Here is an 11,828-nt window from a genome sequence, read left to right as displayed (position 1 = left end):
GTATACATAAGGATACTACAGCCTAAGTATAATGGGCAACAACATAATTTTGAGCCTGCAGTCATTACTGAAGTCCCACACCAGAACAGTTTAGTGTACAGCAGGTTGCAATAAAGAAATCAAGGGCTTAAATTCAGCACTTCTTGAGCCAATGGATGAAAAAAGAGCAAAAAGAAACACAAATCTTTAGTGTAGGCAAATTTATTCAACTCTGAAATTATTTATTTACAACTAATGGCTGATACCAACTGATGAGGTAAAAATATGAGGTATTGATATGAGTATAACATTTAAAAATGCAATTATCATAATGTATCAATGTAACAATACAAAATACTGTGGTAGCTGAATGGTAGATGCGGCATAATGTGCATTTGGAAGAAATCTTATTTCAACAATACATGGCTTGGAGATGCCAGAAGCTCATGACAGAGCTTCTGCAAGGGCAGGAAAACAACCCTACCTTGCTAAGGGTGGCAGATGGCACAGGGCCTCTTCCAGCTGCACAACGACTTGTGAGACAGGATAAAACCACTGTCCAGGTTCTCCCTTCTTTTCCCTAGGACATTATTTATTGCCAGACACTGCCATTCCCAGGGCTAGAAATTCTGTGCCTGTTAGTGCTGAGGCACTGCTGTATTTATTTATGTAAACTAATGTAGCAGAAGTACTCTAATTGCTCATGTTTTGGAAAACAGCCGGCATGAAATCTGCTGCCATGGCCACAGGGGCGCTTGGGAGGAGGTGCTGCTTTCTGGAATGGCATTCCCAGCTGGGGAGGCACTGTTTGCTCCTGGGAAGGCTGAGCCCGGGCAGTGGGGGTGCCCTGCAGCCAGCAGGTGACTGCCAGACCCCACTACGGCCACGTAACAGCCCCGTGAGTGCTCCCCTGTCTGCAGGACTTAAAGCTCGTGATAGTTGCACATTGCAACTATTGTTGGCCATAAACTCGAGGCAGGAGCTCCCAGGCAGCCAACATCCCTGATCCCAGCACTTGCACAACAAAACATGAGTGACACAGCTCATGGGTGAAGATGACAGTGACTTTTTTGGCATCCTGCTCCTTCACAAGGATACGCTGGAGCACTGTGGGTCACCTTGGGTCACCCTGTCCACCCTGAGCTCCCACAGGTGTGCTGCCAGCACAGCCCCCATGTGTGTGCAGGATGGCACCTGGGGTCATGCTCTAGCAGCTGTCACCAAACACAATCCACTGCACAGCTCCCACACCTAGGGAATGTTCAAATCTCTGGCTTTGAAGGGACTTCCTCATTCATTGAATCGGGGCACAAAGCTGTAGCTTCACATAGGAAATGCATCCTGCTTAATCCACCTGATACTAATCTTTCTGGATTTTGCTGGAAGGACTGAGCTGAAACACTGGCTGTGAGTGACTCTGCTGGTTTATGAAACAATAAATAAAGTCTAAGTGAACAAATGCGATTAATGAAGAACAGTATTAGCAGGCTTGTACATTCTTACTGAGTCATAGATGTAATAACATTTTGGTCGTAGGTTAGTTAAAAACAAAATGGAACCCTGCCTCAAAGGCAATGTCGACAAATTATTATTATTACTTTTAAAGCATTCTTCCATTAGCAAAATAATAGGTCCCTGAAAATGAAATTATATAATAGGCTTAAATGGCTCCTACTCCTCATAGTCCTAATCCTGCTCCCACCAATGCCTACAGAGGTGGGATCATGCAGAACAGTGCAATATAAGATGAAAATGCTTGCTGTTACTATAAAAGCAATCTTTCCAAGAATAGTATTTATTTAGTCTTTTAAATCTCCGAGATGTGTTTAAAATCTTAAAAAAGCATAGTTATTTGTATAGTAAGAATATTAAAAGGCATGGTGTTCATCTGCATGTCTTTGTGTCCACTGGATGTGAAAACCTGCTTTGGATTAGCCATCTCTATGGGAGAAGGAAAGAACACAGAAACACTCAGACCCTAGACAAAATGCTTACAAAAAAAATATTAATTTACAGCTTAATAAGTTACCAGTCTGATTTCAGCCATCTCAGGACACACAGCATTACCTTGTGCTGTCTGAGGATGAGCAGTTACCTGGAACACTGCACACAGTGAGGTCTCTACTGACAGACACCAGTCATTTAAGGCAACAGGTAAGTTTTCAACACCTTCTGCTAAAAGTCACAATTCTGCAGCTGAACACAAATGGCCTCCCCAATGTCTGTCTCAGATGCATCTCCATGTATTTTATTTGGTGAGACTGATTCCCTCCTCATTATTTTTAAATGCACTGTAACCTCCTTCTTCCTTAGTTCCTGTAATTCTTCCTACATCTATTTCTAGGTACCTTCTCAAAGCACACACAAACACAAAACATATTTGGGAACAGGCGTTTGTTATCACACGAATTAGGCCTGGTAGCTCTGTGATAACAGCAAACACAGCTTATGTAGCAGTGACACACTAAGAAACAAGTGACAGGTCCACTTAAGGTCCAACTGATGCAAGTGATCTGCACTGAGTTATATACAAAATAATTAATTTATACATATACATATATATAGATAGAATATAGATAAATATATACATACTGTACATTATTTATTTACAATTAAAATATGCTTCTTAGAAGCCTTTAAATACCAGAGTTATGTAACATACAAGTAATGGCAATAATCTGTTTTTAAAGTAATAAAAGCTCTCTGAAGAAATGTTTAGTTCAAGAATAAAAATTAATACAGAGTGGATGTGGGGGAGGGGGGAAGGTGAAGTCTCCAGAATAAAAGAACTTTCCTATAAAATTCCTTTTTCAGCTTTGTATATACCCAGGTCTGGTCAGATTTCTGCAGCTTAAATCAGATCTTTGCTTTCAGTATTCCTGTTCCCTGCCAGACCCTGATTTATGCTCACATGCTCCCAGGAACACTTCCTCAGATCTTTGTTTCTGGTCCCTCAGCAATCAGAGGTTGAAATGAGTTTCTGATCCTGGCAACTTCTGCTGCACACAGATATCCAAAGCCTTTGTTGTACCACTCTGGGGAATGTCCTCTGAAGAAATGAAAAGAGAATTATTCAGAAACTCAGCTACTCAAGAAACGTGCCCCACAGAAACGTGTTTGCCATGCTTCCTGCTCCGCACTGCCCATGGTGGATGGGCATGCTTGTCTTTTTAAGAGTACTCTGAAGTTCTCCCTTGCAGTAATCAAATGAGCAGATTCTGTTTCTAAGATCACATTCTAACAGTGGTAGGCACTGAGTGGAGAGAAGACTGCAGGAAAACTCTGAAGCAGCAAAGCTACCCTAACCGTGCCCTCTGAGTTTCCAGCATCTGAGCTTGAGGGTTTTGTCCTGCTGAATGGACACTGATTTGTGCAGGTGGGATACTTACTTTAGGTCAATCCTGCAGATGTGGGTCAGCCTGGCTTTCCCTGAGCCACAGGGCTCTATCAAATACTGGGAGTCCATGACGATGGCTCGCACAGCTCCCATGAGAGGAGCCTCTTCATGCTCCACAGAGATGGCAACCAGCATGCACATCCCCTTGGGCAAATCCGTCCTCCATGTCCTGCAGGAACGGATAAAAGATGGAGTCACATTAGCAATGAAACTTTTGGGCCCATGAGTAAGAACCAGAACTGAAGTTACAGTCTTCTTGTCTGCCCATCCTTGTTGCCTGCGATGCCAGTGGGCTGTCCTAGGAGTCCCTGGTAGAGTTTCATGGCCATGTGGAATGGCCACCCATGTGTGTGGCTCCAGGTGGAGAAATTTTGCTTCTCCACAGGAGCATTTTGTAGCCATCAGTATTCTAGGGCATGATAGAGCCTTCTGCAGTCAGACAGAAGTTTTGGAAAAGAGAAAGACCAAGTATAAGCCATCCAGCAAAAGCTGAAACTGTGCATTGCACCCATGCAGGCTTACAGAACAAAAAATACAGTTTAGTACAGCAGAAGTCCTCACTGAATATATTTCAAGGGTGTCTGAATTAAAAACAAAATGTCCTTCCATTTCTTTCCCAGGTTTCTAGCCTCTCTTACAGGCTGGACAAGTATTCAACCAAGTTCAAGATTTCTAGACTTTAATACTTAATGGGTTTTTTTTTGTTGTTCTGTAAGCATTCTCTACATACCCTTGTGTCTCACATCTTTCCCATCTGCACTGAATATCAGAGGATAGGTCTGTGCTCTTTCCCATGCTGTGGGAAGAAATGAGAATTTCCCACTGTGCTGTGCAACATGCATCATCCTGCTGTGGACTGTCTGAGAGAGGGGTTATGCTGCTTTGGGAAGTATCATATTTTAGCAGGTAAGCTGCTTTCAAGGACTGTTCAAGTTTGGACTTCAGCAGATAATTTTAACATTCTGCATTTTTCTTACATGAAACTGAGCTGTTATTCAAGACACGGCAGGAAGATACTGACCAGAAGGTTTTACATGTGCCTGGGCATTAACAAAATTGATGAGCTATTTTGGCAGATGAAACATATGGGAGAAGGAAGTCACAGCTGAGATCCAGCATGACAAATGCTGAACCACCTCCTGCGAGTGCCTGCACAGTGTTTAGATGTGCCCACATCATTTTGGTAACCACCCAGCACTTCCTGGGCCATTTGGGAAGAGGAAAGTTCTCTGTCCCAGAGATTTCAGAAGACTTTGGTTTCCTGTTCCCAGTCGTATGGATTTAGGCCAGTTTCAGTAGTTCTTTAAATACCTTACAGTAGTAGAAGCATGGCACCTAACTCACCAAAATGCGGTCATACTTAATGAACATGAAACACTTGTGGATTCTTTAATAAAAGTGATGCCTGTGCAGGGCAGCTGAGAGCTGTGTCATATCCCAGGCATATGAAACATTTCTCCTCTCCTCTTATCATCAGAGTCTTCTCTAGGGAGCCTAATCCCCTTGTTATGACTGTCACACTGAAAAAAAAGGGAACAACTAAGTTGATCCTTTCACAGCCCAAAGTTTGACTGAGAAGGAGAAAATTGCCATCTGTTAAAATATATTTATTCACGTCCCCAGAGGTGTATTATAATTTCACTGTTCACTTCCCACCAATCATAAGGTATCAAATTGACTGCAGTACTGCTGGGTAACCTTGCTCTAGACTTAATGACATCAATCAAAAGAGATAAACAACAGAATCTGACAGATCTGCCTGATGGCTGTTTTCAGCCCTTAAGAACCCACCAGGATTCATTTTTATGGTATGTATTTCAGTCCTTGGGGGTCATTCTGCCGGGGTCAGTGAAAAGAATGAGAACTCGATAGCAGGATTTTCCTTTAACTGATGTGGCTGCACAGCAGGTCTTTAAAGAACATAAACCACCAGGAAACCTAATAGTGAACTAAGTGGCAAATGAGAGGACCAAATTATGGCCATCAGAACCTCCCCGCCGCTCGCAGACCATCTTCCCGGTGCCGTGCAGAGGGCCAAATTTATCACTGGCTCAAGCTAATGATATTATATAAGAAGATTATTTATAAAATAATGATAAATATATAATTATATAAAATATATAATAGATATTTGATTATAAAGTAGTTAATTTAGCCCAGTATACTGTGGTAAGGCAAAGGAAATAGAGTAATAGGAGAATTGGTTACAGAAAGCATTTTCTAAATCTTCCCCTAAGAGTTCCAATAAGTCTTTCCTTATACCAACAATATCTGCATGTTGTCATCCTTTAAGAGATTACTAAAGTTCATAAAAGGGATGTACTTTCATAATTATATTTTATTTGACCCATCTTTTTCCTTCAATCTTCATTCCCTTTAATACAATTCTGACTCCCTGTACTCCTTCCTTTGTCAAAACTGCTTTGTATTTCTCTAGCACATCATTTCAATCAAAGAAAGCAGGGACCAAAAGCAGGAATGAACAAAATCATCCTACAATAAATAACTGTAGGACTGACCCTGTAAGTGAAATATGTCAGCAGCTCCACAATAGCTCCTAGCAAGCAAAGGTCTGGATTTCAAAGACAGAAGAGGTTTTTTTTTTGACTGTTCTGTACAGGCAGATGATAGACAATGGCAGAACTGGGACTGAATGTAGAATATTGATACACAGCTATATATTTATTTGAGAGAAGTCATCCCCTGGAAGAGAGAATACAAATCTACTGCCTCTTTCTGTTCGTTTCCACACTAGGATTTTTATGGATCAGCATTTCTTCATTTACAAAGACTCCAACTGAAAATTTAAGATAATAACTTATATAGACACTGTATAACAGCCTTAGCTTAAAAGCACCACTATCTTCTAAACATTTGGCTCTTAAACATCAAACATTCCCCAGAGAACAGCAAAAGCAGCGTAAAAAACAATTGGGTTCTATTTGCACTGTTTTGACAACAAACAAAGCTAAGAGAGAAGAGCAGCTATTATCAGACATCTGTTCTGAGGAAGAAATTATATTTATGGCCTCAGGAGTATGTGCTGCTCAAATTACATCAGAGAAAAGGTCAGCATGCTGTAGGTGTATGACTAATTCAGTTTGAGAAATCAACACTGCTGCCCAGAAGTAGAGTTCCTGGAGAGCAATTACACAGATGTGAAGGCTGAGGTAAGTCCAGATCTTCTTTATGCACTGCAGGAGGCAAAGGTACCAGAGAACCGCCCTCAGCTTACCTGAGAACAACAAAGTCTCGGACGGGGTGAGGAGCCATGGTGTTCAAAACATACTGGTAAACTTCTGTCTGCTTGTCCAGGCTCTCCACCACCTTCCACTGCAGGAAGTCCTCGTCCCAGAGGTGACGTTCTCTCAGCACTCGGTTCAGGACAACTGGTGGGGGGGCTTCAACTTCAACTGAGGCTTTCCAAAGCCTTAGTGGGTTCCCATCTCCAACCTGGAATGACCAAGAACGCAAACTCTGATAATTTACATGCCCACGTTCAGAAGATGATAACTGAGGACAAAATCTCAATGTGTGTGTCTAAGTTCAGCTTAAGAGCATTCATATTTCCCTGCTAATCATTACTATTTTTGCTATTGCTGCTGCTCTACTAGTCCTGGATGGAAATCTGAAGTGATTCATTACTCTGCTGTCACAAAAGAATATATCTGCACTAGTTCCCATAGTGCCAGTGAGGTTCTGCATTACTTCTGGTGTGACAGACACTTTTCCAAGTCCAAACATCCTAAGTGTAATGACAAATATGTGTCTGCAGAAGTAAAAAGAGATGACACTGAAACCCTGGGCTGAAATAAAGTAACAGCCTTAGGCAATCTTATACACTACCTGGGACTGAGGGTCCATGAACACTCCTGGTTAATTCTGGGGTAGCAGAACATACTTTGATTCAGTTATGTGTCAGGTACACAGATGTTTGCTCCTCAAAATAGCTGCAAGGGAGGTGTTGGGAAAACACCTTTCAAAGAGCACAGACTATTTGCTAACTCCTCCTTGCTCACAGATCCTGTTTCTTGGAACACCTCCACAGCTTACAGTAAGTGGAGCAGAAAGTGCTGGGCTATGCACAACGTGAATATCCTAGATTGCACACATCCAGCTTTTCTGCATGGTTTTAGGGGTCCTATTTCAGGCAGTAAACAACATAACTGTAATCACTGGATCTTGCAAGCCCTGCTTTTCTAACCCTTCCCTACCCTACCGTTCTCATATACCAATGTGAGTACTTTGGAAACCTCTAGTACCTCCCATAGACAAAGGATTGTTTCCCCAGAAACCCACATTCCTCATCTCCCACCTTAAACTGTTTCATGTTTTTGTAATTCTCTCTCCCCAAAGCTTTCAGTTCCCCATTCCCCCTGCCCTGGAGCCCCAGACTCCCAATCCCCTCTGTAGTCTCACAGGTCCTTCACCACCAGTCATAAAGGCCTCTATTGCCTCTCTCCCATCTCCCACATCCTGCTCCCACCTGAGCCCTGTTGCTCTCTCCCCAACCTCCCACAGTCCCTCCCTGGAGAGGTCACTCACAGAGGCTGGCTACAAACCACAGTAACTGCAGTTTCTTTGCCCTGACAGAGGGGTTGCGCTTTCCCAAGCTGGGGTAATGCTGCCTCCTGCCCCCTCACCATCCAGATCTCACATTCCTCCCAGTGCTCTTCTCCTGCCTAATTAGTGTCACCCACCCCTAATCCATCCCTTCCTCTTGCTAGCTGCTGCTGGCTTGGAGACCTCTGCTTTGCTGTTCAGTTTCCAGCAGCCCTGAACTCCACTCTCTGCAGGGCCCCTGCAGCACCCTCTGCCCCACTGCAGTGGTTTGGCTTTCTCTGAAGAAGTGATGGAGCCTAAAACAAATTCAGAAATTTTAATAAAAGCTGCAGTATCAAAAATCCACATGAAAAAAGGACAAAAGGATCAGGAATAAAACTGGCCTGCTTAAAAAAGCATAGGAGAGCCTGAAGAAATTTTGTAATTACCTATGTTCTAGCTGTGCTCTCCAAACTGCTAGCAAACATCAAGAAATGGTCAGAAACTTTTCATGTCCCCCAGTCAAAGAGCATGCCCAGGTAATGTATTCTGTTGTTTAACATCTCAGCTCACTCTCTGATTGTGTTATTTGCTGTGTCACTTGATCTATTTTGGAGACCCCAGCTTGCTTTCCGTGCCTTTTTCTGGAATCTCATACTTGAATCACTATTACATTACATTTCTTTACATTACATTTTTAACTGCTTTCAGCAATCTTTTAAAAAATAATAATAATAAAAGAGTGCCTTGCCAGAAAGGTGTGAGTTTTGCCATACAACATGCCAGGGTGGCCCATAGCTGAGCTGCATTTTGCTTTGGTTTCTTTACTACTTCTTTCATGTCTCCCCAAATTACCTTTTTGTAGGCGAGTTCTGTGTTCTCTACACTGGAACATGTGACCCATCCTTTGAATTTTTCTTTTGCTTCTTTCTGGAGATTCTGCATGAGATTTTCTAGGTACATCTGATAGTTCCCTCCTTCCTCATCCACTTGTTTCCCAAGCTCATCCAGGGTAGGAGAATGCACTTCTGCATCAACATAGGAGTTTCGGGACTGGGTGATCATCTCGTGTGGGACCTGTGCCACAGAAGGGAGAGAAAACACACAGGGAAGATCTCCCACTGAGAACTTTTCCTTAAGACAATGTGTTTCTAGGCTGATGGACCATTCACTATTCACCCAATTGCTCCAGCCTAGGATCTGTAAAATGCACACCAACTTCTGTCTTATGCAAGATGAAACATCAAAGTAGTCTAATGAAACAGCCTATGGCTCTGAACAGCACTACTCATGCAGAACCGTGTTAGACTGATCAACTGGATGTCAATACCCCACTGTTACTCCTTTAGCCCTCAGAAATATTGCCTTGTGCTTCTGGGGAAAGAAGATGTAAGCATTTGCTCTCCTCCAGCTGCAGTGTACGTACCTGCAGGAATGACTGCAGGTCTCTGTGTGATTTTTACTTTATTGCACAACACACGGAAATAAAGTGTAAAGGCAATTATTTTTAAGATGAGTAAGTTTTAATTGAGGCCTTAAAAGCATTGTAATAAAATTTTACACTAGCAGATTTTGATTTGAATTAGTCTAAAATTTCCCAATCCACTGGTTTGGGTTGAAAACTGTCACAGAATAATTACCCTGCATCTTTTGAATACTAAAAGGGAACCGCCATAAAGAAATGAGATAAATAAACTTTGGATGAAGCAAGTTTACAAATAAGTGAGGCACCAATCTCTGAGCTAACACAAGACAGAGAATATAAGCGTAAACATAAATACTTCAAAGGGTGCTGCATTATGTGGCCATGAATAATGCTGTTTGAGTCTCTCACTCACCTCAAAAAGTTTGTTGCATTCCATTATCATGTGAGCAAGTCCCTGAGTAGCTGCCAGGTTTTCACTGAGGTCCTTCTGATCTGGCTTCCCTGTTGCATATTTTTTCTGTATTACTCTGTAATTGAATTCAGTATCTCAGGTAAAGAGCTGAATCTTTTTAATATGAAAGCAAAAACCAGCAGGATGCTCCCAACATCATAGAGAAAAATCCCCTTTCTTTAGTTTCTATTTATCAACAAGACTGCTCAAACTGTCGGGCTGTTTTTAAAGGAAAAATGTTTACCTCAAATATTGCTCAGCCGAAGGTAAAAGCAGGAAAGGTTATGCACATCCTGCATGATGTGTTGTACATTTTGAAATGGATTTTCAACAGACATGATGTAAAGTGGTTTACATTGTTACTTCTTAAAGCCCTTGTTCAGAGGCGGGTTACACATGTACTTGACCAAGAATCTCAGTGTATTCTGAACCAGATGGGAGGGAAAAAAGTCAAGGGGGACCACTAATGTTTAGCCTGGCTATGCCCTGTTTAGTCTACACTCACCATGTTACAATTTTAATGTGGCCTGAAATAAACCCTGTTTCCTGAATGGCAGAATGTAGTCAGTAAATTTAAAGTGAAAAAAACCACTCATTGAAAATCTACATATCAAAATCCTTTAAAACATGGTTAATCTTTGACTTCAACCAGAGCAAAATCAACCCCTTTTCCTTTAGAGAAGTCAACATTACTCATGCAAAACTCACTAGTGCCCCATTGAAAATTCCACATGGAAAGCAGGCACTGCATGTTCACAACAGTCAATCTGAAATGCCTGCTGGGCTTGTGAAAACAAGTGTGGTTCTGGTTCTGCAGCAGGGGTTTTCCCCTCTTACTGAAGCCATGCCCTGTTTAATGTGTGCTGGAAAGCAGATGGCTTGGAAAATTTTTCCTGCATACCACTGAAAGTATCACTCTGTATTCAGGATGTGACTATTTATAATGCTGAGAAGAAACATACCTTGGAGAGCTTTCTTTCTTCACTATATTGAGATGGAAGAGGGAAGGGGCCAGACAAACAGCGATGTTCATGGGAGTCATCTGATTTTCCTCCACGGAGGTGACGTCGCTGAGGAAGCAGAGCAGGGTCTGCAGAACCTCCCTGTTCTCGTCGGCCATGAGCATGATGGCCGCCTGCACCGCCTGCAGCCGCTGCTCCTTGGGGACATCTGCCAGGGAGCAAGTGACGTCCAGCGGGTCAGTTGTCAGATCAGGTAAGGAGCCAGAGAGATAAAGCTACCACAGACATTCACAGTCCCCTCATGTGCTCAAACCCTGCACAGAGGAGGTGCTTGGGGACGTGTTTCAGTGGTGGGCCTGGCAGTGTTGGGTTAGCGCTTGAGTCACAGAGGTCTTTCCCACCTTAGCGATGGCTTTGTGAAGAGGCAGATGACAGGAGACCAAGGGAACAGATCAGCTGGTCCTGATCTTCTCCTCCTTCTGCTCCTCCACAAAGCACACCTTCCCTCGCCAGTGTTTGGCATTTCTCTGTTTGTTTGAAGGGCTGCTCCCAAGAAAGACACTGGGCTTCATTTGAAGTTTATGAAGGGAGAAGAGTACTCAGCACTTACAGCTTTAAATGGTATTTTTCAGGTTTTCTTTGTCCCCTGGCAAGAGAGAAGTTTAAGTCTTAAGGAAGCTTCAGGAACACTTAGATTTGTGTCCTAAACCGTAGAAGAGTTTATGGGAAGAAGTAGTGGAAATGCTTAAATAGCACCTCAGACAGATTCATTTCTCAAACTACCATAAGTTCTCTCAGTTTGGACTTTGAGTCCTCCTCTGGGTATTACATACTCTCTATAATCAAGTGGAAGAAGAACAAAAGCAGATTTACAGTAGAGGGAACAGCCAGCTTTTAAGATTTGACTGCTAGCCTTGTACAAGCACTTTATTTTAAAAGCTTTCAGACATGAAAGACAAAATGAACACAGCTCAATACTTCTAAAATTTCTGAAAGCAGCAAGGCCAAGTTTTTCTGAGAAGTCAGGGGAGCCTTTGCTAAATCCATGCCATGTGTCTTTTCTTACCACAA

At 42.5% G+C, this 11,828-nt stretch overlaps 1 protein-coding gene across 5 annotated transcripts in view; it reads right to left on the bottom strand.

Annotated features, from left to right (window-relative positions):
* Nucleotides 1–200: 200 nt before the first annotated feature.
* The window catches only part of STARD13 (StAR related lipid transfer domain containing 13), a 286,631-nt gene continuing 275,003 nt past the window's right edge, over nucleotides 201–11,828 (bottom strand). For all 5 annotated transcript variants that reach the window (XM_030964151.1, XM_030961689.1, XM_030960836.1 and 2 more), the window contains 6 exons: nucleotides 10,758–10,965; nucleotides 9,757–9,871; nucleotides 8,774–8,995; nucleotides 6,612–6,829; nucleotides 3,369–3,545; nucleotides 201–3,028 (listed from right to left, as the gene is read on the bottom strand). In XM_030964151.1, the coding sequence (XP_030820011.1) occupies nucleotides 2,911–3,028; nucleotides 3,369–3,545; nucleotides 6,612–6,829; nucleotides 8,774–8,995; nucleotides 9,757–9,871; nucleotides 10,758–10,965 (1,058 nt within the window). In that variant the 3' untranslated portion in view covers nucleotides 201–2,910. The remainder of the gene's footprint in view (nucleotides 3,029–3,368; nucleotides 3,546–6,611; nucleotides 6,830–8,773; nucleotides 8,996–9,756; nucleotides 9,872–10,757; nucleotides 10,966–11,828) is intronic.

Source organism: Camarhynchus parvulus, chromosome 1 (assembly GCF_901933205.1).
Source record: "Camarhynchus parvulus chromosome 1, STF_HiC, whole genome shotgun sequence".
NCBI lineage: Eukaryota > Metazoa > Chordata > Aves > Passeriformes > Thraupidae > Camarhynchus > Camarhynchus parvulus.
Note: the sequence above shows the minus strand (reverse complement) of the source record. Positions and strands in the feature narration are given on the sequence as shown.